This window comes from Mobula hypostoma, chromosome 1 (genome assembly GCF_963921235.1).
Source record: "Mobula hypostoma chromosome 1, sMobHyp1.1, whole genome shotgun sequence".
NCBI classification, from domain to species: Eukaryota; Metazoa; Chordata; class Chondrichthyes; order Myliobatiformes; family Myliobatidae; genus Mobula; species Mobula hypostoma.
The window spans coordinates 86,720,036-86,745,482 of record NC_086097.1 but is presented as its reverse complement, the minus strand read 5'-3'; the positions used below and the strand labels follow the sequence as shown (position 1 = coordinate 86,745,482).

The 25,447-nt window shown below is 41.2% G+C and overlaps 1 protein-coding gene across 6 annotated transcripts in view; it reads right to left on the bottom strand.

Annotated features, from left to right (window-relative positions):
* Window positions 1-25,447, bottom strand: part of pcnx1 (pecanex 1) — a 264,326-nt gene that overhangs the window by 160,992 nt on the left and 77,887 nt on the right. For all 6 annotated transcript variants that reach the window (XM_063052231.1, XM_063052251.1, XM_063052241.1 and 3 more), the window contains 2 exons: window positions 16,559-16,664; window positions 1,292-1,331 (listed from right to left, as the gene is read on the bottom strand). In XM_063052231.1, the coding sequence (XP_062908301.1) occupies window positions 1,292-1,331; window positions 16,559-16,664 (146 nt within the window). The remainder of the gene's footprint in view (window positions 1-1,291; window positions 1,332-16,558; window positions 16,665-25,447) is intronic.

The window sequence follows — 25,447 nt, the reverse complement described above, 5'->3', positions numbered from 1 at the left end:
GTCTTTGGTTTGTCCTGTTTTCTGTGATATCACTCCGGAGAAACATTGTATCATTTCATAATGCATGTATGCATTTCTAAATGACAATAAAAGAGGACTGAGTGTTCTCATAATCTAATCCTTACTTTCTCAATAGGCCTTGCATGGGGTACCTTATCAAATGCCTTGCTGAAATCCATCTACATCTACTGCTCTTCCTTCATCAAGGTGTTTAGTCACATCCTCAACAAATTCAATCAGGCTCGTAAGGCACGACCTGCCCTTGACAAAGCCATGCTAACTATTCCTATCCATATTATACCTCTCCAAATATTCATAAATCCTGCCTCTCAGGATCTTCTCCATCAACTTACCAATCACTGAAGTGAGACTCACTGGTCCATAATTTCCTGGGCTATCTCTACTCCCTTTCTTGAATAAAGGAACAACATTCGCAACCCTCCAATCCTCCAGAACCTTTCCCATCCTCATTGATGATGCAAAGATCATTGCCAGAGGCTCAGCAATCTCCTCCCTCGCCTCCCACAGTAGCCTGGGGTACATCTCATCCAGAGCCGACGACTTATCCAACTTAATACCTTCCAACAGCTCCAGCACATCCTCTCTTACTGGTTCTGAACCCTGAAATAGCAGTGCATTTTGTAGATGATACACGCTGCTGAACAACTGGACAAGAACAGGGATTTAAGTACTATAGCCTAAAACTATCCATTAATTGAAACCAATGATTTAACTTTTGTTTCGGTAATGCACGAGTTACTTTGTTTTATAGCATTTAATAGATGTCATTTTATTAACAACATGATAAACCAAAGAGTTATCAAAAGAATGTAAAATCCTTACATTTGATTAAAGATAACAAATGATATTTCGTAAAAACTTGCATTGAAAATACAATTGAAGTTGAAATGTCCACAGGGATCTTATCACATGCATGCATGTCTAACTTGTTGCTAAATATAAAAAGAACAGAGCACCAATTCACCGCTAATACTGCCTTTCAGTTACTATCTGCCCACAGCATTTTCCATATATTGCATATCATAATATATTGAAGCATTTAATACACAGTATGCTTTTATTTTCAAATAACAGCTTAAAAAACAGGGTTTTGAGTGACTCCTAAACCTGAAGCAAAGATCCAAAAAGCTGATCTTTACATTTTTTATTCATAGAGCAGCAATAAATTAATTATCAAAAAGACAATGTAGTTAGGAAGCTAATTTGGGGATACTCATTATGACAAAAGAGACTAAATAAACTGTAATTCATTCAGCTGAAAATCTCATACCTTTTATATCTGCTGCTGTTCCAGGATGAGGAGATGCAGCCTGATAATAAACGATTGAAATAATTAAAATGACAATATTATTCAGAACTTGCACTTTATAACTGAATATGTTATTATGAACAAGATGTCACTCTAAAAGCTAAAAATAAATAAGTCATTAAGTCAACATTTCCATAGAACAAAAATTATTCATTTGTGTCATGTGCATTATTTGGAAAGTTATGACCAAAGCAATGTGCTTTTGAAGAGGTTTCTGCAAAATGGCTGGAAGGAAAAAAATGTGAAACTTTAAATAATAGACTTCCACAATTATAATAAAACTTGGAAATAAATTAAGGAAGCAAAGAACATATTACAATTGAAGGACACAGACAGGAAAATGACTAAGTACTAACAGCTCTAAACATTGCACAGGAAATCAATTATTTTACAGATTTTAGATAATATTTTATCTAAATTGTACATCATTTAATATACTGGTTACAAATCTAAAGCAGAATATTATATTTAGAAAAAAACGAAGCTTTTAAAGTAAACAGATTTAGCTACACAAAGCAGCAAAAGAACCGGAGAAGTATTTTGAGATCCATTGTGCCTGGAAAACCACCGATGAATTCTCAAGAAATGTCAAGGTACAAGCTAAATCAATAAATGCTTGACTTTAGAAGTGAACATAGAAAATTTAGCAACAGGAAGTTTTAACAAAAATAAAACAAATGGGAATTCACGATAAATTAATGAGTTAGAAAACTTCAGTTTACACCATTGTAGCTATCTGGACCAAGCTGTACTGAGGTTTCTGTGATAATTCTTAGAGATCATATATCATTAACTTGATTCAAAACTTAATGAAGAGCAGATGAAACATTAGGAATGCTCTGTACATATACATGAGCCTGCACTGCCATCCAATAAAATTAAGATTTGATCTTTGGTTTCAACTCCATTTGCCTTTCTATTCACTGTCACCCTATAATCCAAAAGCATAACTTGACTTCAATAAATCACTGCATGAATCACTATCCAAAGATTTCTGGGACAGAGAATTTCAAATAGTCTCAATGATCTAAGAAAACATTTTTCATCTGAGTCTTAAATCGCCAACCACTTATCACGTGGAGATTGTCTACACGGGAACTATCCAAACCAAGTCCATCCTGTTAAGTCCCCTCATTTTCAAAAAGCATACTCCAGCGCAGTAAATAATATTGGCAAATTAACTGAATGAAATTTGTAAAGGATAAATGGAATTAATAGAGAAGGTGGAGCATACTATTTCAAATGGAAGAATCAGCTGAATAAAAAAATCATACAGTTGACAGGTCAAATAAGTAGCATTCATGAATATTCAGAATTTTAGAGACACAAGTTTAAAGTTCAAGTTCAAAGTATATTTATTATCAAAGAACGCATAAATTAGGGGTAGTGTCACAGGGTTAGTGCCCTGGAGAGAGGATCCACCAGTCTACCTGGCCAGCGTTTAAATTGTCCGAACATTTGCTTACACCTCACACTAAGAGCCAGGTCCCGTGTCGGCAAGTTGCTCCAGGCCTGAATTTCACTGTCGAACAAACTATTCTCGACCTGTCCATATCAGCTCAGTACCCAGACAGACCCAACCTTGCCCAACTCTTGACACCCTGCCCTTCTAGTCTATATGATCTGGCATTTAGATTGTCCAAACAACAGACTGTACGTCGCATTAGGAGCCAGGACTCACTGCAGCAAATCGCTCCAGGCCTAAAACACGCTGCCCAGTAATTTGCTTCGGACCTGGATTTCAACGCCAAAGAAGCCATTCTCAACCTCTCCAAATTAGCTCAGCACTTACAGCAGGCTCACACCTAGGTCAGCTAGACGGGCATCGGAACTCCTCTGTCCTGTCATCTCCCCTCCGAATCATCCACTCCAACCAGCATAGCTCCAACTCCAAGTGTGTCGATCTTGCAGCGCACCAGCAGGGCACATTGCGTGAACTTGCTTTGCCTTCGCTCACCTCTTCATTGTTTGCTGTGATAGAATACTACAATTTTTTTTTTGAAAAGTGTTTTAGTAATTTTTAAATCTAATTCCTTTGCTTTTGAACTACCAGTAAGCTGCCGCACATCTTCAGTAGCGGCATCTTAAACCAATTTTCATTTCTAACCATACTTCTTGTATCCTATTTAGTTCTTATCCCATAATTTCTTCCACTTTGTAGTATATATCATCATCTTATCACATCTCTGTCTCCTTAACCATACTCGTTAATGTTTATTTTAAATACAATGGAAATAACATCCGCCTATTCTAAACTACTAAGACGTTGATTAGAAGTTGCACAATGTTGCATCAGACATGCCACATGAATGTTGCCTGGGAGCTCAGATTACTGCCATCCATGGTCAGAGTCCTGCAACATGGCTTTGGAATTTATTCATGTGAAGAGTTAAGGCTGTCATCCTCTGCTGCACAGCTGTCCCAAGCATAATAGCAGAGGCGCCATAAAATATGAATCCACTACCCTCTCTCAAATTAATAGCATCTTTTTTCTTCCCATAACCTACATTCCAACCTTCAGCTCATACTGATTACATCAACAAATGTTACTGACATGGAAATCAGGGAATGTGATAAAAATTCTACAGACTTCAGAAATGTGTATAAAACTGGAAGCCGCATTGCCATTGGATGCAAGCTACTTAAATGGTAGAAAAGGAGTGGTAATGGCAACAAAAGAACTGATTGGTTACGTATACAAAAATATGGGACGTAAAGTTCTGCATTGGAATTTAAGAGACCATTTATTTTAAAGTTCAAAGTATATTTGAAATGGTCATAAATGAAATATGATAGATCAAAGGGATATAGTTGCAGATATCACTATAAGCCAAAGAACAAAATGGAAAGGTAAAGTGTGCGGCATTAATGTACGTAACCAGTGAGCGCAGATATCAAGCCTCTGCAAAACTGGGCGAAAGTGCCTTAATTATTGAAAATTAGACCTGGACTAGAATTCTCTTCCAAAAGCTGTTCTATCTAGATAGGCTGACATTTTGATCATTATGTTTGCCAAAGGTATTAAAAATTGCAGAACCAAGGTTCCAATTTTTTTTTGGTTCCAATTGTATTATTTCTTGTAAAAATTGTATATAATTTATTTTAATTTATGCTGCTTATCTGATGATATGTGCCAGCAACGTGGACGTGGATAACAGTGGTCAGATATCAGGCCGGCAGACGACTGTGGATGATGGCTGGTGGCTCTCCCAGGTTAGCGTGTTGTCAGCGGGTTCTGGAGTCAGGTATCCATGTGTGCAGGAGGAATGAGTTCCAGTGATCCTCTGGGTTCGCAAATCGGTGAGACCTGAGTAAAAGACCTAATGTAGAGGGCTCCATCATTGGTGAGTCTGGATTTTGAGGCCTAGTGTTTGGTGACTGGCTGGTTCTGGGGCCAATGCCAAGGATCGAGGCCTGAGGGTCAAATCAGAAGTCCGAAAGTCAAGACCTGTTGGCCAAGGCCTGAATCTGTGAACCTCCCTGTGAGTTGGCTAGGGAAAGCCACAGGCCCAATCTCTGCAACGCAGAATTTCATTAACCACCACATCTCGGGCAATTTGTTAACCAACCAGGCCCGGTGGGACAAGTCCACTGGAGACTGGAGGCTGAAGATAGCCTGTCCTGGGGTTGGAGGACCGTGTACGTGCAAGTGTGGGAGGGAATAGGGCCTGTTTTGTTATTATTGTTTCGTTACTTATTGTGTTCTATTTTCTAACGTTTTGCCGAGCATGTGGCCATGCTACATTGGTGCCAGATGTGTGGCGACACTAGCAGGTTGCCACCAGCACACCCTCAGGTGTGTGTCAGTTAACACAAACAATGCATTTTATTGTACGTTTTGATGTACATGTGATAAATACATTTGAACTTTGAATCTTGGAATCGAGTTCCTCTTTGCACCTGTGCATATCTTGTATATTAAATTGCTGACAAGCTCCAGGTGTTGAATTGTCTTTTCCTATCAAATTAACAGGCATGTAAAAGCTAGCAAGAACAGTTTAAAATCTATCTTAGAGAAAGGTTTGTGTGTAAGGAGACTAGTTAATTTGATTCCATTGAACTGCACTACATTTTAAGAAATCTTGTGTATATTTTGAGGTAATTTTCCAAAATTCAATTTAGAAAAATTCAATATTTCTTTATTATAATAACAAAGCAGGCAATAAAGAAACCTATGGATCCAAGTGTAATTCTTAAAGTGACAGATTTAAAAATTACTGAACATTAACATGGTGAAAAATGATTTTTCAGAAGCATGAAATCATGACTATTCTACCCCTTGAAAATGTAGGCTTTAAGATAGGATATTTTTTGTGATGTTTTCTTTTAGCCTTGCTTTCAAATTCCAAACAAAATTATTTTTTTGTTGCATATAAAGAACACAGACTCAACTCTGTTGCTAGGTTCTTATGGTTCAGTTACAAGGAGCATTTCTGGGAATCTGTATCTGCAACTGGCTCTAATTTCACACATCTGTTCTGTAAAAACATGGAGTTATAATCATAATTTTCTTCATACGAAGAATGTGTAAATCATATTTCATGAAATCAGCAACTCTGCTGAGCAAGATGGTAACTAGTAACATACTAAGTTTAACTACTAACTTGAGTGGGATGTGCAGCAGAGTTGACTAAAATATCTTACCTGCTTGGAATATGTAAAAGGATTTATGATTCTAAAACCAACCAATAAATTTTACTGATACAAAGTTTTAAGGTAATACACGAGGGGTGATTGATAAGTTTGTGGCCTAAGGTAGAAGGGGTTTTAGAAAACCTATCACATTTATTTTTTCTATATTACACACTTAGTCCAGCTGTCATGGAGCATACGGATCCCTTCTTTGCAGAAGTCGGCATCTTGGACCTCCAGAAGTGGTCAACAGCAGGGGTGATTGATAAGTTTGTGGCCTAAGGTAGAAGGAGATGAGTTATTAACTTCAAACTTCCTGCATTTTCACTCAAAGAGTTGAACTGCATGTGCATATAACGAGAGCTGTATAACTCATCTCCTTCTACCTTAGGCCACAAACCTATCAATCACCCCTGCTGTGGACCACTTCTACAAAGAAGGGATCCGTATGCTCCACGACTGCTGGACTAAGTGTGCACATGCAGGAGGGGACTATGTTGAAAGATAAGTATGCTAGGTTTTCCAAAATTGACTCCTCTACCTTAGGCCTCGAACTTATCAATCACCCCTCATAAAACCATCGCATTTTATCTCAATGCAACAAATTTATCCATCACAATTTTGCTATCCCAGTCGATTAAATTATTTGTACTTCACTTTGCCCATTTTCACCTTGAATGTAAGCTATGGTATTCTCAGTTAAAGAGAAAAATGTGGATGTTCTAGGGTTGCAGTATCGTTATACATCTCAAATGCTGGTATATTTCAAGTTTCTACCAAGTCCATTTCTAATATCATATTAACTCTTTCAACTTGTATGATATTGCTAACTCCATTCACCAGGTAGAAATGTACAGTATTTAACCTTTGCTGTATATCCATCGAGAGCAAATAACTTGAAATAGATTAAGATAACACACACAAAATGCTGGAGGAATTCATCAGGCCAGACAGCATCTATGGAAAAAGAGTACAGTTGATGTTTTGATGAAACATCAGCCGTACTCTTTTCCAGAGATGCTGCTTGGCCTGCCTTGCTTAGTTCCTCTGGGGGTGGGGGGGGGGGTGTTAGTTACTTGGTGCTCCAGCATCTGCAGATTTTCTCTTCTTTATTGTAGATTTAACAGTGATTTAGCAAGTCAAGCAGCATAAACACGTCAAAACACAAAATGACTCCGTAAAACATGATTAAATCTACATCCAAAAGTTACTTGGTTGAATAAAGGTATTTCCTGCTTGTTTGACTAGATTGTTTGAAGCTTGCTGCTTCAGAAGAGTTCAAGAGAGTTCCAAAAATTTTGTTTGTCAAGATGCACATTACACTCCAGTATCAATATCCTCGCAAAACATGAACCAGTGTTCTTCAACAATATTGTTTAAGATCTAGTTTACATATCCACATTTCTGAACAGCTATTTTTCCATGCTGCTCAATTCTTTGATGTTGGGCATTAACTTTCAAACTCATCTCAGCACTTACTTTATAGCTTGAATACTCTTATATGCACTGTCAAAATTGAATAAGGCACTGAATAATTTGTAAATACCAGGAAAAATGAAAGATCATTGAACTGAAGCATGAACTTTGTTTTTCTCCTAACAAATGCCGCCTGACTTGCTGTATATTCCTGGGACATTTTCATTCCCCTCACCCACCACCAGAGCTTAATTCAGAAGTCTAATCTCTTTTTTCCTCTGTCATTTCCCTTTGCCTTGCACCATGCCTGTTTAGTTATTATCACTAGATCCATAATAACATAACAATCATTTGTATCCTGTTGAAAAAAATATTTTGCGCTATTTTGGCAACAAGAGCAAGCACAAAGACTCAAAAAGAAGTGGGAGTTTGGGGTGGGGAAGAGGCCTCATTGCTTGCCCTAGCTCTTTTCAACTACACAGCCACAGACCTTACAATAATTCCTGGAACCTCATCTAATCAGCCTTATTGCACTGTTGCCTCAAGTCAGACATCCCACCCTGCAAAAACTCATTTCCAGGAGATAGCACCATCAATTTGCGGGAGACTTCCGGGAGAGGTGGGATGTCTGCAGTAGAGTAGCTCCTTAGCAGCTGGCCAGCTAGTTTAAATAACGTTAGCTATGCTAATGAACGAATGACACCTGTTAAACTCACCTCAACATGTCTTTTACAGTCTTAACCCACCATGGACAATAGAAAAGTCATTGTTGCAAACAGTGCAGTGAGCAACACTGTCATTATTTTGACCCCTATTAGGCAGGGGTACACTTTAGTGTAGTCTGGGGTGATGTACATTTTATATTTTTTTGGAACACTCTGCAATGGCGTGCACTCTCTCTCTCTCTCTCCTGTGGTCGCTCACGCGCTCTCACTTGCTTTCTCTCTTGCTCACTCTCTCTCCCTCTCTCACTTGCTTCTGCTCTCGCTCGCGCGCGCTCTCTCTCGCTCTTTCTCTCTCACTTTCTCGCTTGCTCTCTCTCTCTCTCGTGGTCGCTCTCGTTCTCAAAAAAATTGATTTCCGTGATATTGTATATAATTTGCGGGCATCAGGGAGCCACTATTAATATGCGGGAGACTCCTGGAAGTTCCGGGAGAGGTGGGATGTCTGCTCAAGTATCAAATTACAGGAAACAGGGTGATTGCAAATGGCCTTCATCAACTAGAATGCCCCCGCCTGGACTTCATGCCACCAAGCCAACCTGGACTGGATCAATGGTCTACTTAAACATACTAGGAAGCTAGAAAGAAACTTGTGTTTTCCTGTCACAGAGGATAACATAACAAGAAGCCTCATTCTGAATACCCTTGCCATCCTTTCTTGGTCTCTAACATATCAGAATCAGAATCAGGTTTGTTATCACCAGCATGCGTCATTAAGTTTCTTAACTCAGCAGCAGCAATACAATACATTATAATATAGAAAGAAAAAAATGAACCTCATCTAATGAAAACTGAACAAAAGTATTAGGGTAAACATGGCCCAGAAAACTTCAAGAATGCTGCAGGGATGCCAGCCAAAATAACACACCACCACATTGGCTTTTGTGCACTCTACTGCTGAACACTGTTCCACCTCATGGTCCCATGGCCACCAGATGAAAACAGAGCTTTCTGAAACCATCCCGATAAAAGTCCATAAGTACACTCCAACTGAGTGTCTGTTTTTGCCTCTCTTTTCAGTACTCTTAAAAATGGAATAAAATCATGAGTAACTGATCAAAACACATTTGTTTGTCACATAGTTCTAATGTCCTGGAATTATAATGCCTTGGGTTCAATTGCCAATCATTTTTTTTTGCTATACTGATGGAGGCAGATGCTCTTATGAAATTGGAGAAGCATTTGGACAGAAGTATGGTTAATCAGGGCATGGAGAGCCTTCAGGGATAGTGTGGGTATACTGGATTGGTATGGTTGTGTACAATATGCAACATTGCCATAGTGGGTGAATGGCCTGTTTCGAAACTGTGTGCAAACGTGCTAGAGCTTTCGAAAAACGTTAAGATGTGCTAGAGCTTTCGAAAAGCATTAAGATGTGCTGGAGCTTTCGAAAAGCATTATGATGTGCTGAAGCTTTTGAAAAGCATTAAGTTAGATAAGTCACCAGGACCAGACGAGATATAAACCAGGCTACTGTGGGAAGCGAGGAAGAAGATTGCTGAGCCTCTGACAGTGATCTTTACATCATCAATTGGGACAGAAGTACCAGAGGATTGGAGAGCTGCAAATGTTGTTTCTTTGTTCAAGAAAGGAAGTAGAGATAACCCAGGAAATTATAGACCAGTGAGCCTTACTTCAATGATGGGTAAGTTGTTGAAGAAGATCCTGAGAGGTAGGATCTATGAGCATTTGGAGAGACATATCTGATTAGGGATAGTCACAATAGCTTTGTCAAGGGCAGGTTGTGCTTTAAGAGTCTGATTAAATTCTTTGAGAATGTAACGAAACACATTGATGAAGGTAGAGCAGTGGATGTGATGAATATGGATTTCAATAAGGCATTTGATAAGGTTCCCCGTGCAAGGCATATTCAGAAAATAAGGAGGCACGAGATCCAAGGAGAGCTTGCTTTGTGGATCCAGCATTGGCTTGCCCACAGAAAGCAAAGGGTGCCTGTAGGTGGTTCGTATTCTACTTGGAGGTTGGTAACCAGTGGTGTTCCGCAGGAATTTGTTCTGGAACCCCTCCTCTTTATGATTTTTATAAATGACCTAGATGAAGTAGTAGAAGGGAGGGTTAGTAAGTTTACTGATGACACAAAGGTTAGGGGGTGTTGTGGGTAGTCTGGAAGGTTGTCAGAGGTTACAGCAGGACATCGATAGGATGCAGATCTGGGCCAGGAAGTGGCAGATGGACTTCAACCCAGTTAAGTCTGAAGTGGTTTATTTTGGTAATATGGAGACAGAATATAATATTAATTGTAAGACTCTTGGCAGTGTGGAGGATCAGAGAGCTCTTAGTGTCCGTGTCCATAGGACAGTCAAAGCTACTGTGCATGTTGACAGTGTTGTTAAGAAGGCGTATGGTGTGTTGGCATTCATCAACCATGGGATTGAGTTCAAGAGCTGTGAGGTAATGTTACAGCTATACAAGACCTTGGTCAGAACCCACTTGGAGTACTGTGTTCAGTTCTGGTCACCTCACTACAGGAAGGATGTGGATATGATAGAAAGAGTGCAGAGGAGATTTACAAGGATATTGCCTGGATTGGAGAGTGTGCCTTATGAGAACAGGTTGAGTGAACTCAACCTTTTCTCCTTGGAGCGACAGAAGATGACAGGTGATCTGATGGAGGTATATAAGATGATGAGAGGTATTGATCGTGTGGATAACCAGAGGCTTTTTCCCAGGGCTGAAATGGCTTACATGAGGGGCATAGTTTTAAGGTGATTGGAAGTAGATGCAGAGGGGATGTCAGGGGTAAATTTTTCACACAGAGTGGTGGGTGTGTAGAATGCACTGCTGGTGGCGGTGGTGGAGGTGGATACAATTGGTTCTATTAAGATAATCTTAGATAGGCACATGGAGCTTAGTAGAATAGGGGGCTATGCAGTAGGGTAATTCTAAGCAGTTTCTAGGGTAGGTTACATGCTTGATACAACATTGTGGGCCGAAGGGCCTGCAGTGTGCTGTAGATTTCTATGTTCTATGTACAATTCTATAACTGGTGCTTCATAATTTAGATATAAGGAACCCTTAATCTGAATATCATTTATTAATCTGAATATCACTTATTAATCTGAATATCTCACTTATTCTAATTCCCTAATTTTCTTTGGTTTTCTACTGTTAAACTGAAAAAAAGTTTATTTCATAGCACTAAAATGCCTCACCAATTTATAAATTTTTAGTGAGATATCCACGTTCACAGTTTATATTGAGCACCAAGAGTAACTATGATCCATAATCTTATTAGCAGCAATCCCCTACTCCAAATTTCTCTTTCTTAACTCATGTACTTAATTCACATATTTATAAAGCCTAACACTCATTCCTTAAACATTCAGTATTATACAAAACAAAAATAAAATGTGCACACCAAGGGACACAGATTGGGTGGATGCAAACTGTCTTTTGCTCAGGGTTGTGGAAATCAAGAATTAGAGGTCGCAGGTTTAGCGTGAAAAGGGCGAGATTTAATAGGAACCCAACAGTTAACTTTTTCACCCTGAGGGTAGTCTGTAGAGGAAGTGGCTGAGTAGGTATATAAACAACAATTAAAAGCCACTTCATGGTTAGGAAGAGTTTAGCGCAGGGGTTCCCAACCTTATTTATGGAATGGACCGATACAATTAAGCAAAAGGTCCATGGACCCCAGGTTGAGGATCACTGGTTTAGAGGAATAAGGCCCAAGTACAGGCTAGTGGGACTTACTGAGATGAGCATCTTGATCAGCATGGACCAGTTGTGCCAAAAAGTCTGCCAATGTGCTGTATGACTCTGGCCATTCAATACAATTAAAAATGACTTCACAAACCCAATACATAATTGTTTAACAACAGGAATTCTGCAGATGCTGGAAATTCAAGCAACACACATCGAAGTTGCTGGTGAACGCAGCAGGCCAGGCAGCATCTCTAGGAAGAGGTGCAGTCGACATTTCAGGCCGAGACCCTTCGTCAGGACTAACTGAAGGAAGAGTGAGTAAGGGATTTGAAAGTTGGAGGGGGAGGGGGAGATCCAAAATGATAGGAGAAGACAGGAGGGGGAGGTGATAGGCAAAAGGGATACGAGAGGATCATGGGACAGGAGGTCCGGGAAGAAAGACAAGTGGGGGGAACCCAGAGGATGGGCAAGGGGTATATTCAGAGGGACAGAGGGAGAAAAAGGAGAGTGAGAGAAAGAATGTGTGTATAAAAATAAATAACAGATGGGGTACGAGGGGGAGGTGGGGCATTAGCGGAAGTTAGAGAAGTCAATGTTCATGCCATCAGGTTGGAGGCTACCCAGACGGAATACAAGGTGTTGTTCCTCCAACCTGAGTGTGGCTTCATCTTTACAGTAGAGGAGGCCGTGGATAGACATGTCAGAATGGGAATGGGATGTGGAATTAAAATGTGTGGCCACTGGGAGATCCTGCTTTCTCTGGCGGACAGAGCGTAGGTGTTCAGTAAAGCGGTCTCCCAGTCTGCGTCGGGTCTCGCCAATATATAAGAGGCCATATCGGGAGCACCGGATGCAGTATATCACCCCAGCCGACTCACAGGTGAAGTGTTGTCTCACCTGGAAGGACCGTTTGGGGCCCTGAATGGTGGTAAGGGAGGAAGTGTAAGGGCATGTGTAGCACTTGTTCCGCTTACACGGATAAGTGCCAGGAGGGAGATCAGTGGGGAGGGATGGGGAGGACGAATGGACAAGGGAGTTGCGTAGGGAGCGATCCCTGCAGAATGCAGAGGGGAGGGGGAGAGAAAGATGTGCTTAGTGGTGGGATCCTGTTGGAGGTGGCGGAAGTTACGGAGAATAATATGTTGGACCCGGAGGCTGGTGGGGTGGTAGGTGAGGACCAGGGGAACCCTATTCCAAGTGGGGTGGCGGGAGGATGGAGCGAGAGCAGATGTACGTGAAATGGGGGAGATGCATTTAAGAGCAGAGTTGATATTGGAGGAAGGGAAGCCCCTTTCTTTAAAAAGGAAGACATCTCCCTCGTTCTAGAATGAAAAGCCTCATCCTGAGAGCAGATGCGGCGGAGACGGAGGAATTGCGAGAAGGGGCTGGCGTTTTTGCAAGAGACAGGGTGAGAAGAGGAATAGTCCAGATAGCTATGAGAGTCAGTAGGCTTATAGTAGACATCAGTGGATAAGCTGTCTCCAGAGACAGAGACAGAAAGATCTAGAAAGGGGAGGGAGGTGTCATATGGGTCCTAGCTATGCCTGCCTTTTTGTTCTAAAGGTGTAGCTATGGGCACCCGTATGGGTCCTAGCTATGCCTGCCTTTTTGTTGGCTTTGTGGAACAATCTATGTTCCGTGCCTATTCTGGTATCTGTCCCCCACTTTTCCTTCGCTACATCGACGACTGCATTGGCGCTGCTTCCTGCACGCATGCAGAGCTCGTTGACTTTATTAACTTTGCCTCCAACTTTCACCCTGCCCTCAAGTTTACATGGTCCATTTCCGACACCTCCCTCCCCTTTCTAGATCTTTCTGTCTCTGTCTCTGGAGACAGCTTATCCACTGATATCTACTATAAGCCTACTGACTCTCACAGCTATCTGGACTATTCCTCTTCTCACCCTGTCTCTTGCAAAAACGCCATCCCCTTCTCGCAATTCCTCCATCTCCGCCGCATCTGCTCTCAGGATGAAGCTTTTCATTCTAGGACGAGGGAGATGTCTTCCTTTTTTAAAGAAAGGGGCTTCCCTTCCTCCACTATCAACTCTGCTCTTAAACGCATCTCCCCCATTTCACGTACATCTGCTCTCACTCCATCCTCCCCCCACCCCACTAGGAATAGGGTTCCCCTGGTCCTAACCTACCACCCCACCAGCCTCCGGGTCCAACATATTATTCTCCGTAACTTCCGCCACCTCCAACGGGATCCCACCACTAAGCACATCTTTCTCTCCCCGCCTGAGAAAGCTCTGTCCGCCAGAGAAAGCAGGATCTCCCAGTGGCCACACATTTTAATTCCACATCCCATTCCCATTCTGACATGTCTATCCACGGCCTCCTCTACTGTAAAGATGAAGCCACACTCAGGTTGGCGGAACAACACCTTATATTCCGTCTGGGTAGCCTCCAACCTGATGGCATGAACATCGACTTCTCTAACTTCCGCTAATGCCCCACCTCCCCCTCGTACCCCATCTGTTACTTATTTATATACACACATTCTTTCTCTCACTCTCCTTTTTCTCCCTCTGTCCCTCTGAATATACCCCTTGCCCATCCTCTGGGTTCCCCCCCCCCACCCTTGTCTTTCTTCCTGGACCTCCTGTCCCATGATCCTCTCGTATCCCTTTTGCCTATCACCTCCCCCTCCTGTTTTCTCCTATCATTTTGGATCTCCCCCTCCCACTTTCAAATCTCTTACTCACTCTTCCTTCAGTTAGTCCTGACGAAGGGTCTCGGCCTGAAACGTCGACTGCACCTCTTCCTAGAGATGCTACCTGGCCTGCTGCGTTCACCAGCAACTTTGATGTGTGTTACATAATTGTTTAAAATCACATCTGCTTGTCTGTGAAACAGCAGGTAACAACCTTGTTGCAATCACAAGACACATGGCACCTTGTTGGAAAAGAACTGTAAGACACAACAAACCAACTCAGGGAACAAAAACCTGATCACTGAATTCCTAACCTATCTCCTAACACTCCCCAAACTCCCCCCATGATACACAGAGCCCCTGCCTTCAACCTCCCGTGGAGACTGAAGATTTCCCAGCAGAATCCAGAAAGACGCTCAATGACCCACATTAGCCACTAGCTGTATCTATAGAACACTTGACTTCAATGTGCCCAGATGAACACACCAGCTCTCCAGCTAACAGCTCATAAGGTCACTGTCTGAATTTACAGAATGGATATCAAACTAAGAGAGCTTTCAATTTATACTAAAAGAAGAATACAGCATTCTATAAAACTACAATATTTTTGCAACCAGATTAAAAATAACTAGATAGTTCTCCTGTTAATCAAGCTTGGTAACTATAATGGTACAAAAGGCTGGATTTTATTTTATTACAAATAATTTGTATTCAACTATTCAATGTATTTCCTGTACAAATAACTCGACTATTATTGAGATAATTTATGCAGTTTGAATCATAATTCACAGACCATATAAATTCTCTGGTATATATACAATATGTCTAAAATTGATAGGAACCTTATATTTATAAATCATTCTACAGCAGCCATATTTATAGCCTCTATGTTCAAATGACAGCATGAATGCCACTGTGTTTCAAAGGAGTGTTGGACATTAAATAAGTCATTCCCTAACAATCACAGCGGAGAAAAAAATCCCATAATCCTGATTTATATCCTACTTATCCAGAACTAGCTAAAACCATTGTCATTCATGTAACACATTAAACCAGTGTTCAAACTTAAAAAGCAAAAATCTACAAATCTAATAATCATACATCTGAGAGAAAATCCTGAATTTTTACTTCCCTTATCAATTCTTATAATTAAAATGTCATTTTTAAATTCATTGTAAGTGCACAGCCCTGCCAAATATGACAAGACCAATGAGTTCTAGTCACTCTCCAACCAAACATAAAGAGAAATGCTTTTGGTTTACCAAATACTTTTCCCACCTCTTATCACTTCAATTACTATTTAATCAAATTATTACTTGAAAATAGAAATACTTAAAATATTCTACTCCATGTCTTCATAAATTCCATGAACTTCAGTATTTTATAAATATGCTATAATTTACTTCAAATAAAGTTATTAAGTTGTTCTGCTGTAAATTCCTCTAATCCTACTAAAGTTTTTCATCTCTCAAACATCAAACCAAAATTGCCAGCAATCATACTGAATACAAAGATTCACCAAAGCAGACCATGAATTCATTAATATATTTATACAAGTAATAATTAGTTAATTATTCAGTGGTTGAAAATGGCATTGGTTTGAGCTGAAGGTTTTGCCACCACAGACAGAGCAAATAAATGCAAGAGATCAAAATTGTGGGGGTGCAAATGTTTTGTCAGCTTGAGGGCAAAACTTAAAAGGGAAATTTAAAGCAGGGGTGATGTCTCTTTTAAAAATGCACTACTTAACTAAAGTTAGGGGAGGTTGGCAGACGTAAGCATGATTTGTAAATAAAATTTTTGAAAGGATTTCAGTTAATTTAATTGTTAGATTTAATGAAAGGATAATTTGTTGCAAATCAACAAGTATGAATGTGAACTGTGTAATATCATCATTCATATCACACAAATGCTGTAATTATTACTCTTCGCAAAATCAATTTTGAAAACTACTTACAAGACTGGAACAAGGAATAATTGGTTCCGTCTCTTAAGATTGCATTGGTCTACAACTTCCACATTTTAAAGCAAAAGTTGCTGATAGTTTTTAATGAATGTGAAATTTTAGAAACTAAGTAAAGAAAAAGCACTTTTGAATGGCAGGCAATGATTGCAGAACCAGTGAGTTCATAATACCTGGTGGCTGCTGTCCAGACCAGCGTAGGAATTTCGTGAACTGCAACCAACTGGAGGAGTTGCTTCCCGTACAAATTCAGTCATTTCTATTCCACCTCCAGGGTCGCTGTAAAAAAATAACATAAGAATCCTGAGGAAAACTTCAGAAAAATTATGCAAATCTACACTTTCAAATTAGGCTTTTATTTACAACTGATCCATAAGACTTCAACATTACTGTTGACTACAATTCACTTTTTAAGTTCTAGCTTATAAATATCAATCAATATCACTAAAACAGATTAGGTAATCACATTGCTTGTGGAACATGCTGTGTGCACATTGCCAGTCCTATTTCTGATACCACAATATCATCTGCATTTCACAAGTATGTTATTAGCTATTAAGCAGATGACTTGAGGTCATAAGGGAGGCATTATAAAATCATTTCGTTCTTTGCTCCTTTGCTTTCCATAAGAAAGGCATTGCTGAACTGCATCCCACCCTACAGGATGTTGTTTGGTGTAGGCCCATCACTAGGGTTGCCAACTTTCTCACTCCCAAATAAGGGACAAAAGTAGCAGTCAAATACGGGACACTTGTGTTTATCCCGAGTAAGACTACCATGACCATGAGGCCTTGCATGGGCACCTGTGTGCGCATGCGTGACGTGTGCATGTGTGTACGTGCCAATTTTTTTCTACAAATCTGTTTTGGCTTAATCTTCCCGATGTAGCTTTTACTATATGTTAGTGTTACTTCAGGTTTTATGTGTTATTTGGTATGATTTGGTAGGTTATTTTTTGGGTCTGGGAATGCTCAAATATTTTTCCCATATAAATTAATGGTAATTGCTTCTTCGCTTTACGCCATTTCGGCTTACGAACGGTTTCATCGGAATGCTCTACCTTTGCAGGGGAAACATGAGACAAGGGCGGTCCCATATGGGACAAACCAACTTAGCCCAATATATGGGATGTCCCGGCTAATACGGGACAGTTGGCAACCCTACCCATCACCCAAATTGTCTTTCCTCACCATGTAAATGAACTTGTTGACAACTCATGTTCATCTTTACCACAATTTCCTTTCATTAGTTTTTCACACCACTGCCACAATACTGAACTATCCCTTACAGAATGGGAGGAGTAAACTCCAGAAAACAGCCATTAGGCCTTCAGAATCTGCGGCATTTGATATGAAAAACAATCTATTTAACTACACTCTTTACCCATGCCCAGTCTCTTTTGACTCTTATATAAATTAATTACTACTGTACAGTTGCTTTTCAGTCACTCAATACCAAGAGCAATAAGACATCACCACATCAATCAGGTTGGCAGTCAAGGCAAGCCTCTTCTTTGCCATGCCCTGTCCAATCAGAACATTGCATCTCTGAAAATCATCTCTGAAGCTCACGGGCACAACATATTGATGTAATTATGCAGAAAGCATGCTAGTGGCTATATTCAATTAGGAGTTTGGGGAGACTTATTACATCACCAAAGATGCTAGCAAATTTCTACAGATGCCACATGGAGAACATTCTAACTGGTTGCATCACTGTCTGATACGAGGAGCCACTGCACAGAATCGGCAAAAGCTGCAGAGGATTACAAACTCAGTCAACTCCATCATGGGCACTAGCCTCCCCAGCATTGACAACAACTTCAAAAGGCAATGCCTCAAAAAGGAAGCATCCATCATTAAGGACCCACAGCACCATCAGAGAGTAGGTATGGGAGTCTGAAGGGACACACTCAATGTGTTAAAGACAGCTTCTTCCTTTCCATCATCAGATTTCTGAATGGACAGTTAACCAACCCATGAACACGACCTCACAATTTTTGCTCTTTTCACATTACTTCATTTAATATTTTTGATATATTTCATATTGTAATTTATAGTATTTTTATGTATTGCACTCTATGGCTACTACAAAATAAATTTCATGGCCTATGTCAGTGATATGTAACCTGATTCTGAATGCAAGTGCCCAGATATCTCAAAATGCAATGCACTGCAATCTTCATCTTGGAGGCAGTTTATTTGTGAGAGGCCACAATGGTCATGGCATATCTTAACAATCACTTGGTCTTTACTCTACTTCCATGAAGTCACTGAATTTTAACCGACTACCCCTCAATCCCCGATCTCCTTCTGCACAACTCTTCACCTATGAATCCCAATCCATAAATTCTATCTCTTTTCCTGATATCCCCACTTCCTAAATCCTTTCCTAATTGAAAAGCCTTGTCCGTCTCCCGAGAGTAGTGTTGGCCTCAGCTGTTAACTAGAGTCGCGAAGTCACTTTGTCATCAACAATAAGACAGACGAACATGAGAGGAAAAATATCTCATAGGAACACATCTCAACCTATGACACAAGATTCAATGGGAAAAGGAGAATGACACGAAACAGATGGCTTTTGAGGAGCACAACCCCTCTGTAATGTGGGATAGTCCATACTGTGCATCACTCCTCTTTTGTTACACCATCTGTTCAATATCCAGTAATGCACAAGCATAAATTTCCTCCAGCTTATAACAATATTATTGAATTTACCACTGCAGGTACCTTTCTTACAATTTGTCCCTTGATTTCTGTGGATAAACATGTACCCTCCGCTTTGCCCAAAGGTCAGTTCATGGGAACATACCTATGCTACTATTGATATAGCCCACTTGTACCTCCATAAGATTGTCTGTTCCATTCCAGCCTCAGATATACAAGTGGTTAAATAGTGTAGCCTGCCTTTGCTAGCTTTGGATTTGACATCCTTAATTTGAATGGTCACAGACCAAGGATTCCTCCAAATTTATGAAGATAATATACTTTTAAAAACAGAACTTGTAACATGTGCAACAAGTTTTTGTCCAGAAAACCTTGTGAAGAAGCTTCAAGTAATACATACTTGATTTAGAAGCTGAACATGCAGACGGCATGACCCGTTCATAACAACTGATTGGGTCTATGCATAGACTTGATGATAGGAATATTGCCATGGGAAAGGACATGACCACTCAAATGGGGAAGATCCATTCAGGGAATTAATAAGCACTAAACAAGTATTGCAGAGCCAATGTGCAGACAGTGGACACAACATCCTGAAAACAGAATTCACCCACACTCCAAAGAATCTTCTGGCCCTCTGCAACAATTCAGTGAATCCCAGAGAGGTCTCCAGCCACCTCAGATCAGGTTGAAGTGAAGTGAAAGCAAGTCATCATTAATTCCAAGGGATTGCATATAAAAGAAGAGGAGGCAGCGAGAAAACACTGAGTGGCTTTACAAGATATTGTTGGTGGCACTTCAGTACTTTGAAACATTTCCCATCCGTCATACATGCATGAAGGAGAATGGGAATCCTCTCCATCACTTTCCCTTCGACAGACAGTGGAATGATACTCTGTAATTATCTAATTTAAAGACATTTTGTTTTAAAGGCAGCATCACCAGTATATCTCTTCTTCCCAGCTGAAGGAGAAGAGACCAAGACTTGGTACTACAGCAAGGATTTTGTCTGCTGTAGCATCACTCTGGTGGAGCAGACTTGATGGGCTGGATGGCCGATGTCACTGGATCAGCAAGACTGGCTGGTGGCTGCTCTTCTCATACCTGCTCACTTCCCCATCGCAGCTGCTGCTGTGATGTGCTCTTACACACTGTTTTCACTAGTTTTTGACTTAGAAATAGTTCTCAGGAACTGACCTCTGTCATAACCTGGGCACTGCCTCTATGACAGTGTTACATCGATGTACCAACCTCTTCTTGCAATAGCAATAAAACTTGGTACATTCCATTGTCCGAATCTTTTGTGTAAAAAACAATGTTTTCTGCCCTAAATTTTTATTTTGTCTTAGAATATTAGTCATCAAATTAAGAACTGTACAGCATTGATACTATCAATTTGGTGCACTAGACAACAGACATCCCACCCTGCAAAAACTCATTTCAGGGAGGTAGCACCATCAATTTGCGGGAGACTTCCGGAAGAGGTGGGATGTCTGCAGTAGAGTAGCTCCTTAGCAGCTAGCCAGCTAGTTTAAATAACGTTCGCTATGCTAATGAACGAATGACACCTGTTAAGCTCACCTCAACATGTCTTTTACAGTCTTAACCCACCATGGGCAATAGAAAATTCACTGTTGCAAACAGTGCAGCGAGCATCACTGTCATTTTTTGACCCCTATTAGGCAGGGGTACACTTTAGTGTAGTCTGGGGTGACGTACGTTTTATATCTTTTTGGAACACTCTGCCATGGCACGCTCTCGCTCGCTCTCTCTCCCTCTCTCGCTCGCCATCGCTCTCGCTCTCTCTCTCGCGTGCGTGCTCTGTCTCGTGGTCGCTCTCATGCTCTCTTGCTTTTCTCTCACTCGCTCTCAAAAAAATTGATTTCCATGATATTGTATGTTATTTGCGGGCATCAGGGAACCACTATTAATATGCGGGAGACTCCCGGAAGTTCCGGGAGAGGTGGGATGTCTGAGACAAGGACTGAGCCTTTTGAAGGGTAATTCAATCAGCTTCACTCCAGGGCTCCACTTAAATTTCTTTGACTCCTTCAAATATACACATCTAATTTTCTTCAGAAAATTTCTATTGAATCTGCATCCAAAAACTAGTACTTCAAGATCCTAACCGTGTAAGGCTGTCTACCTTCATGTTGCCTCACTTTCGTTTACTAATAAACTTAAAAATTGGCCTTAAAAAAGTACTAGTACCCTAGCCTAATCCCAGGACAATTTACAATTAACCTACCAACTGGTACGTCTACGGACTGTAGGCGGCAACCCACATGGTCAAACTCCTTACAGACAGTGGTGGGAATTGAACCTGGGTTGCTGGTATTATTTGGCATTGTGCTAACCATCTCACTACCAGGGGTTGCTGGGCAGAACAGCTCCAAGAGCCAGAAGGGTCTATTCCGCACTGTATCTCGATAAATATATAAAACTTATTGATTTCAATAACTTATGAATTATAACATATTTGTCAACTTTCCTAGAAACCTTCTTTCACTTGCAAACACTTGATTATAGACTCTTTCACTTGTTTGTAGTGACTTCTGTAATATCAAGAAGGCTTTAGTAAATCACCTACCTTGATTCTCCATTCTAAGAGAAACAGAAGTCAAAATTTGTATTTCCTCAAACTGAGCAACATTATACTGAATCCAGTTAACAGGAATTCTGCAGATGCTGGAAATTCAAGCAACACACATCAAAGTTGCTGGTGAACGCAGCAGGCCAGGCGGCATCTCTAGGAAGAGGTACAGTCGATGTTTCAGGCCGAGACCCTTCGTCAGGACTAACTGAAGGAAGAGTTAGTAAGAGACTTGAAAGTGGGAGGGGGATTTTTGGATCTCCCCCTCCCCCTCTCAAATCTCTTACTAACTCTTCCTTCAGTTAGTCCTGACGAAGGGTCTCGGCCTGAAACATCGACTGTACCTCTTCCTAGAGATGCTGCCTGGCCTGCTGCGTTCACCAGCAACTTTGATGTGTGTTACTGAATCCAGTCTCTTGTTTTAGCATTATTCCTACAACATGCAACTTCAAAGCACACAACCACAAATATATGATATTTTGTCTGCATGTAACCCTATGTAACCCTACTTTTGTATTATACATACACAAATTGGCATAAAATCCATTAGTCTATTAACTCTATGCACTTTTATATTTTTCTGCACTTTCAGTCAAAAAAATTGTAATTACTTGTTTTATGCTAGTTCTATTTCCTGGCAAAAAATTACATGTGACGTTTTTCATCAATGCCCTTACAAACTCCTTCGATCATCTGGCATGCAAATAACTACAATTGCAAGAAAAAGTTTGTGAACCCCTTGTAATTACCTAGTTTTCTGCATTAATTACTCATAAAATGTGGTCTGATCTTTGTCTAAGTCACAATAATAGACAGACACATTCTGCCTAAACTATTAACACAAAAGCAATTGTACTTCTTCTCGTCAATACTGAGTACATCATTCAAACAATCACAGTTTTGGTTCAAAAAGGTATGTGAATCTCTGGGGTAATGCCTTCTACAAAACCTGTTTGGAGTTAGGTGTTCCAAACAATGAATGCTGAAGGAGGTGAAAAAGGCACCAAGGGCAACAGCAAAAGACCTGCAGAAAACTCTGGAACTTGTGAAAGTCTCTGTTCATGTGTCCACTAAAAGAAAAACTCTGAACAAGTATAGTGTTATTGGAAGGACACCACAAAGGAAAGCACTGCTCTCCAAATAAAACATTGCTGCACAGCAGAAGTTTCCAAAAAACGACCTGGATGTTCCACAATGCTTCTGGGACAATGTTATGTGGACAGGTGAGACAAAAATTGAAAGTTTTGGCAGAAATGCACACCGCTATGTTTGGAGGGAAAAGGGCACTGCAAACCAACACGCTCAGTTCGATGTCACCAACACTGAGCCCCCAAGGCTACCTGAACCTTAGTCATCTCTGAAGCTAAAGTACAAAGGTGTTTCCAATGAGTGAACAGACGACTAGATGGCATCCCAGGGCAGATACTCAGAGTGTGCATGGCACAACTGGCTAGTGTACTTGCAGAAGTTTTTAATCTCTCCCTCTCCTAGTGCAGAGTGCCCTCCTGCTTCAAAGCATCCACCATTGTTCCTGTACCTAAAAAGACCAAGGGAACACGTCTGAACGACTGGCTCCTGTTGCACTCACCTCAATAACTCACCTGGCCTTAACCCACCTGGACAAAAAAGACACATATGCTGAATGCAAACAAAACAAAAGAATTGGTTGTTGACTTCAGGAGGACACCGAGCAACCACTCTCCACTGAACATGGACAACTCCTCCACAGAGATCGTTAAGAGCACCAAATTTCTTGGTGTTCACCTGGCAGAGAATCTCACCTGGTCCCTCAACACCAGCTCCATAGCAAAGAAAGCCAGCAGCGTCTCTACTTTCTGCGAAGGTTGAGAAAAGTCCATCTCCCACCCCACATCCTCATCACATTCTACAGAGGTTGTATTGAGAGCATCCTGAGCAGCTGCATCACCGCCTGGTTGGGAAATTGCACCATCTCGGATCGCAAGACCCTGCAGCAGATAGTGAGGTCAGCTGAGAAGATCATCGGGGTCTCTCTTCCCACTATCACAGACATTTACACCACACGCTGCATCCGTAAAGCAAACAGCATTATGAAGGACCCCACGCACTCCTCATATAAACTCTTCTCCCTCCTGCCATCTGCAAAAAGGCACCAAAGCGTTTGGGCTCTCACGACCAGCCTACCAACACAACTAATCAACAGATGACGCAATAGCCACAGCTCTACACGCCGTCCTTATACACCTGGACAGGAGGGATGCTTACGTGAGAAAGCGATTCTTGAACTACAGTTCAGCATTCAACACCGTGATTTCCTCCAGGCTTGACAAGAAGCTCAGAGACCTCGGCCTTCACCCTGTCTTGTGCAGCTGGATTCTGGACTCCCTGTCAGATCGCTGGCAGGTAGTAAGAGTGGGCTCCCTCACCTCTGCCCCTCAGGGCTGTGCTCTAAGCCTCCTCCTTTACTCTCTGTACACCCATGAATGTGTTGCCACCCACAGCTCCAACGTGCAAACGTGCAGCCCTCCGGTGAAAAATGATGTCGTATCTGTTAATTAGGGGCTGTGGACAATTCTGATTTGATGGAGAATGGACGTGAAAGCACAGAGGAACATCTGGAGAAATTTCTGAAACGCCCGTCCGCTGCTGTCGTTACTGTGTGGTCGGGAATCTTTCGGAGGGTAGGCCTCAAAATACCTGGTTTGCCTGCTTTTGGCGACTGAGAAGGAGGTCGAATCGTTCGGCAGAGATGCCGCTCAGTACTCAGTGTCGGAGAGCTGATCAGAGATCGAAGTTTTCGAATGACTCAAAGTCGAATTGTGGTCAGCATGGCAGGGAGAGTTTTTCTTCCTTCTCCCGTCTGCATGAGATGTGGGACATTTGAGAAACTTTGAACTTTACTGTGCTCACGGACTTTCTTCATCAAGTTATGGTATTGTTACACTGTTTGTAACTATATGTTATAATTATGTGGTTTTGTCAGTTTTTTCAGTCTTTTCAATCTTGGTTTGTCCTGTGCTTTGTGATATCACACCGGAGGAAATAATGTATCATTTCTTAATGCATGCATTACTAAATGACAATAAAAGGGGACTATGTGTCTTCATAATCTAAAAATTTGCAGATGATACTACATTGATTGGCCTTATCTCAAATAATAATGAGGCAGCCTACAGAGAAGAAGTCATTACCCCGACAGACTGCAGTTCAGAAAGCAACCTCTCCCTCAATGTCGCAAAAACAAAGAAGCTGGTTGTGGACTACAGGAGGAACAGAGACAGGCTCACCCCTATTGACATCAATGGATCTGGGGTTAAGAGGGTGAACCACTTCAAGTTCCTTTGTATACACATCACTGAGGATCTCACTTGGTCTGTACACACCGGCTGTGAGATGAAAAAAGCACAACAGTGCCTCTTTCACCTCAGATGGTTGAAGAAGTTTGGCATGAGTCCCTAAATCCTAAGGACTTTCGACAGGTGGTACAATTGAGAGCATCCTGACTGGCTGTATCACTGCCTGGTATGGGAACTGTACTTCCCTCAATCGCAGGGCTCTGCACAGAGAGTGGTGCGGACAGCCCAGCACACCTGTGGATGTTAACTTACCAATATTCAGGACATTTGCAGCGACAGGCGCGTAAAAAGTGCCCAAAGTATCATTGGGGATCACAATCTGTTCCAGCTGCTACCATCAGGGAAACAGTACCGCAGCATTAAAGCCAGGACCAAAAGGCTCCGGGACAGCTTCTTCCACCAGGTCATCAGACTGATAAATTCACACTGATACAATTGTATTTCTAAGCTATATTGACTGTTCTGTTG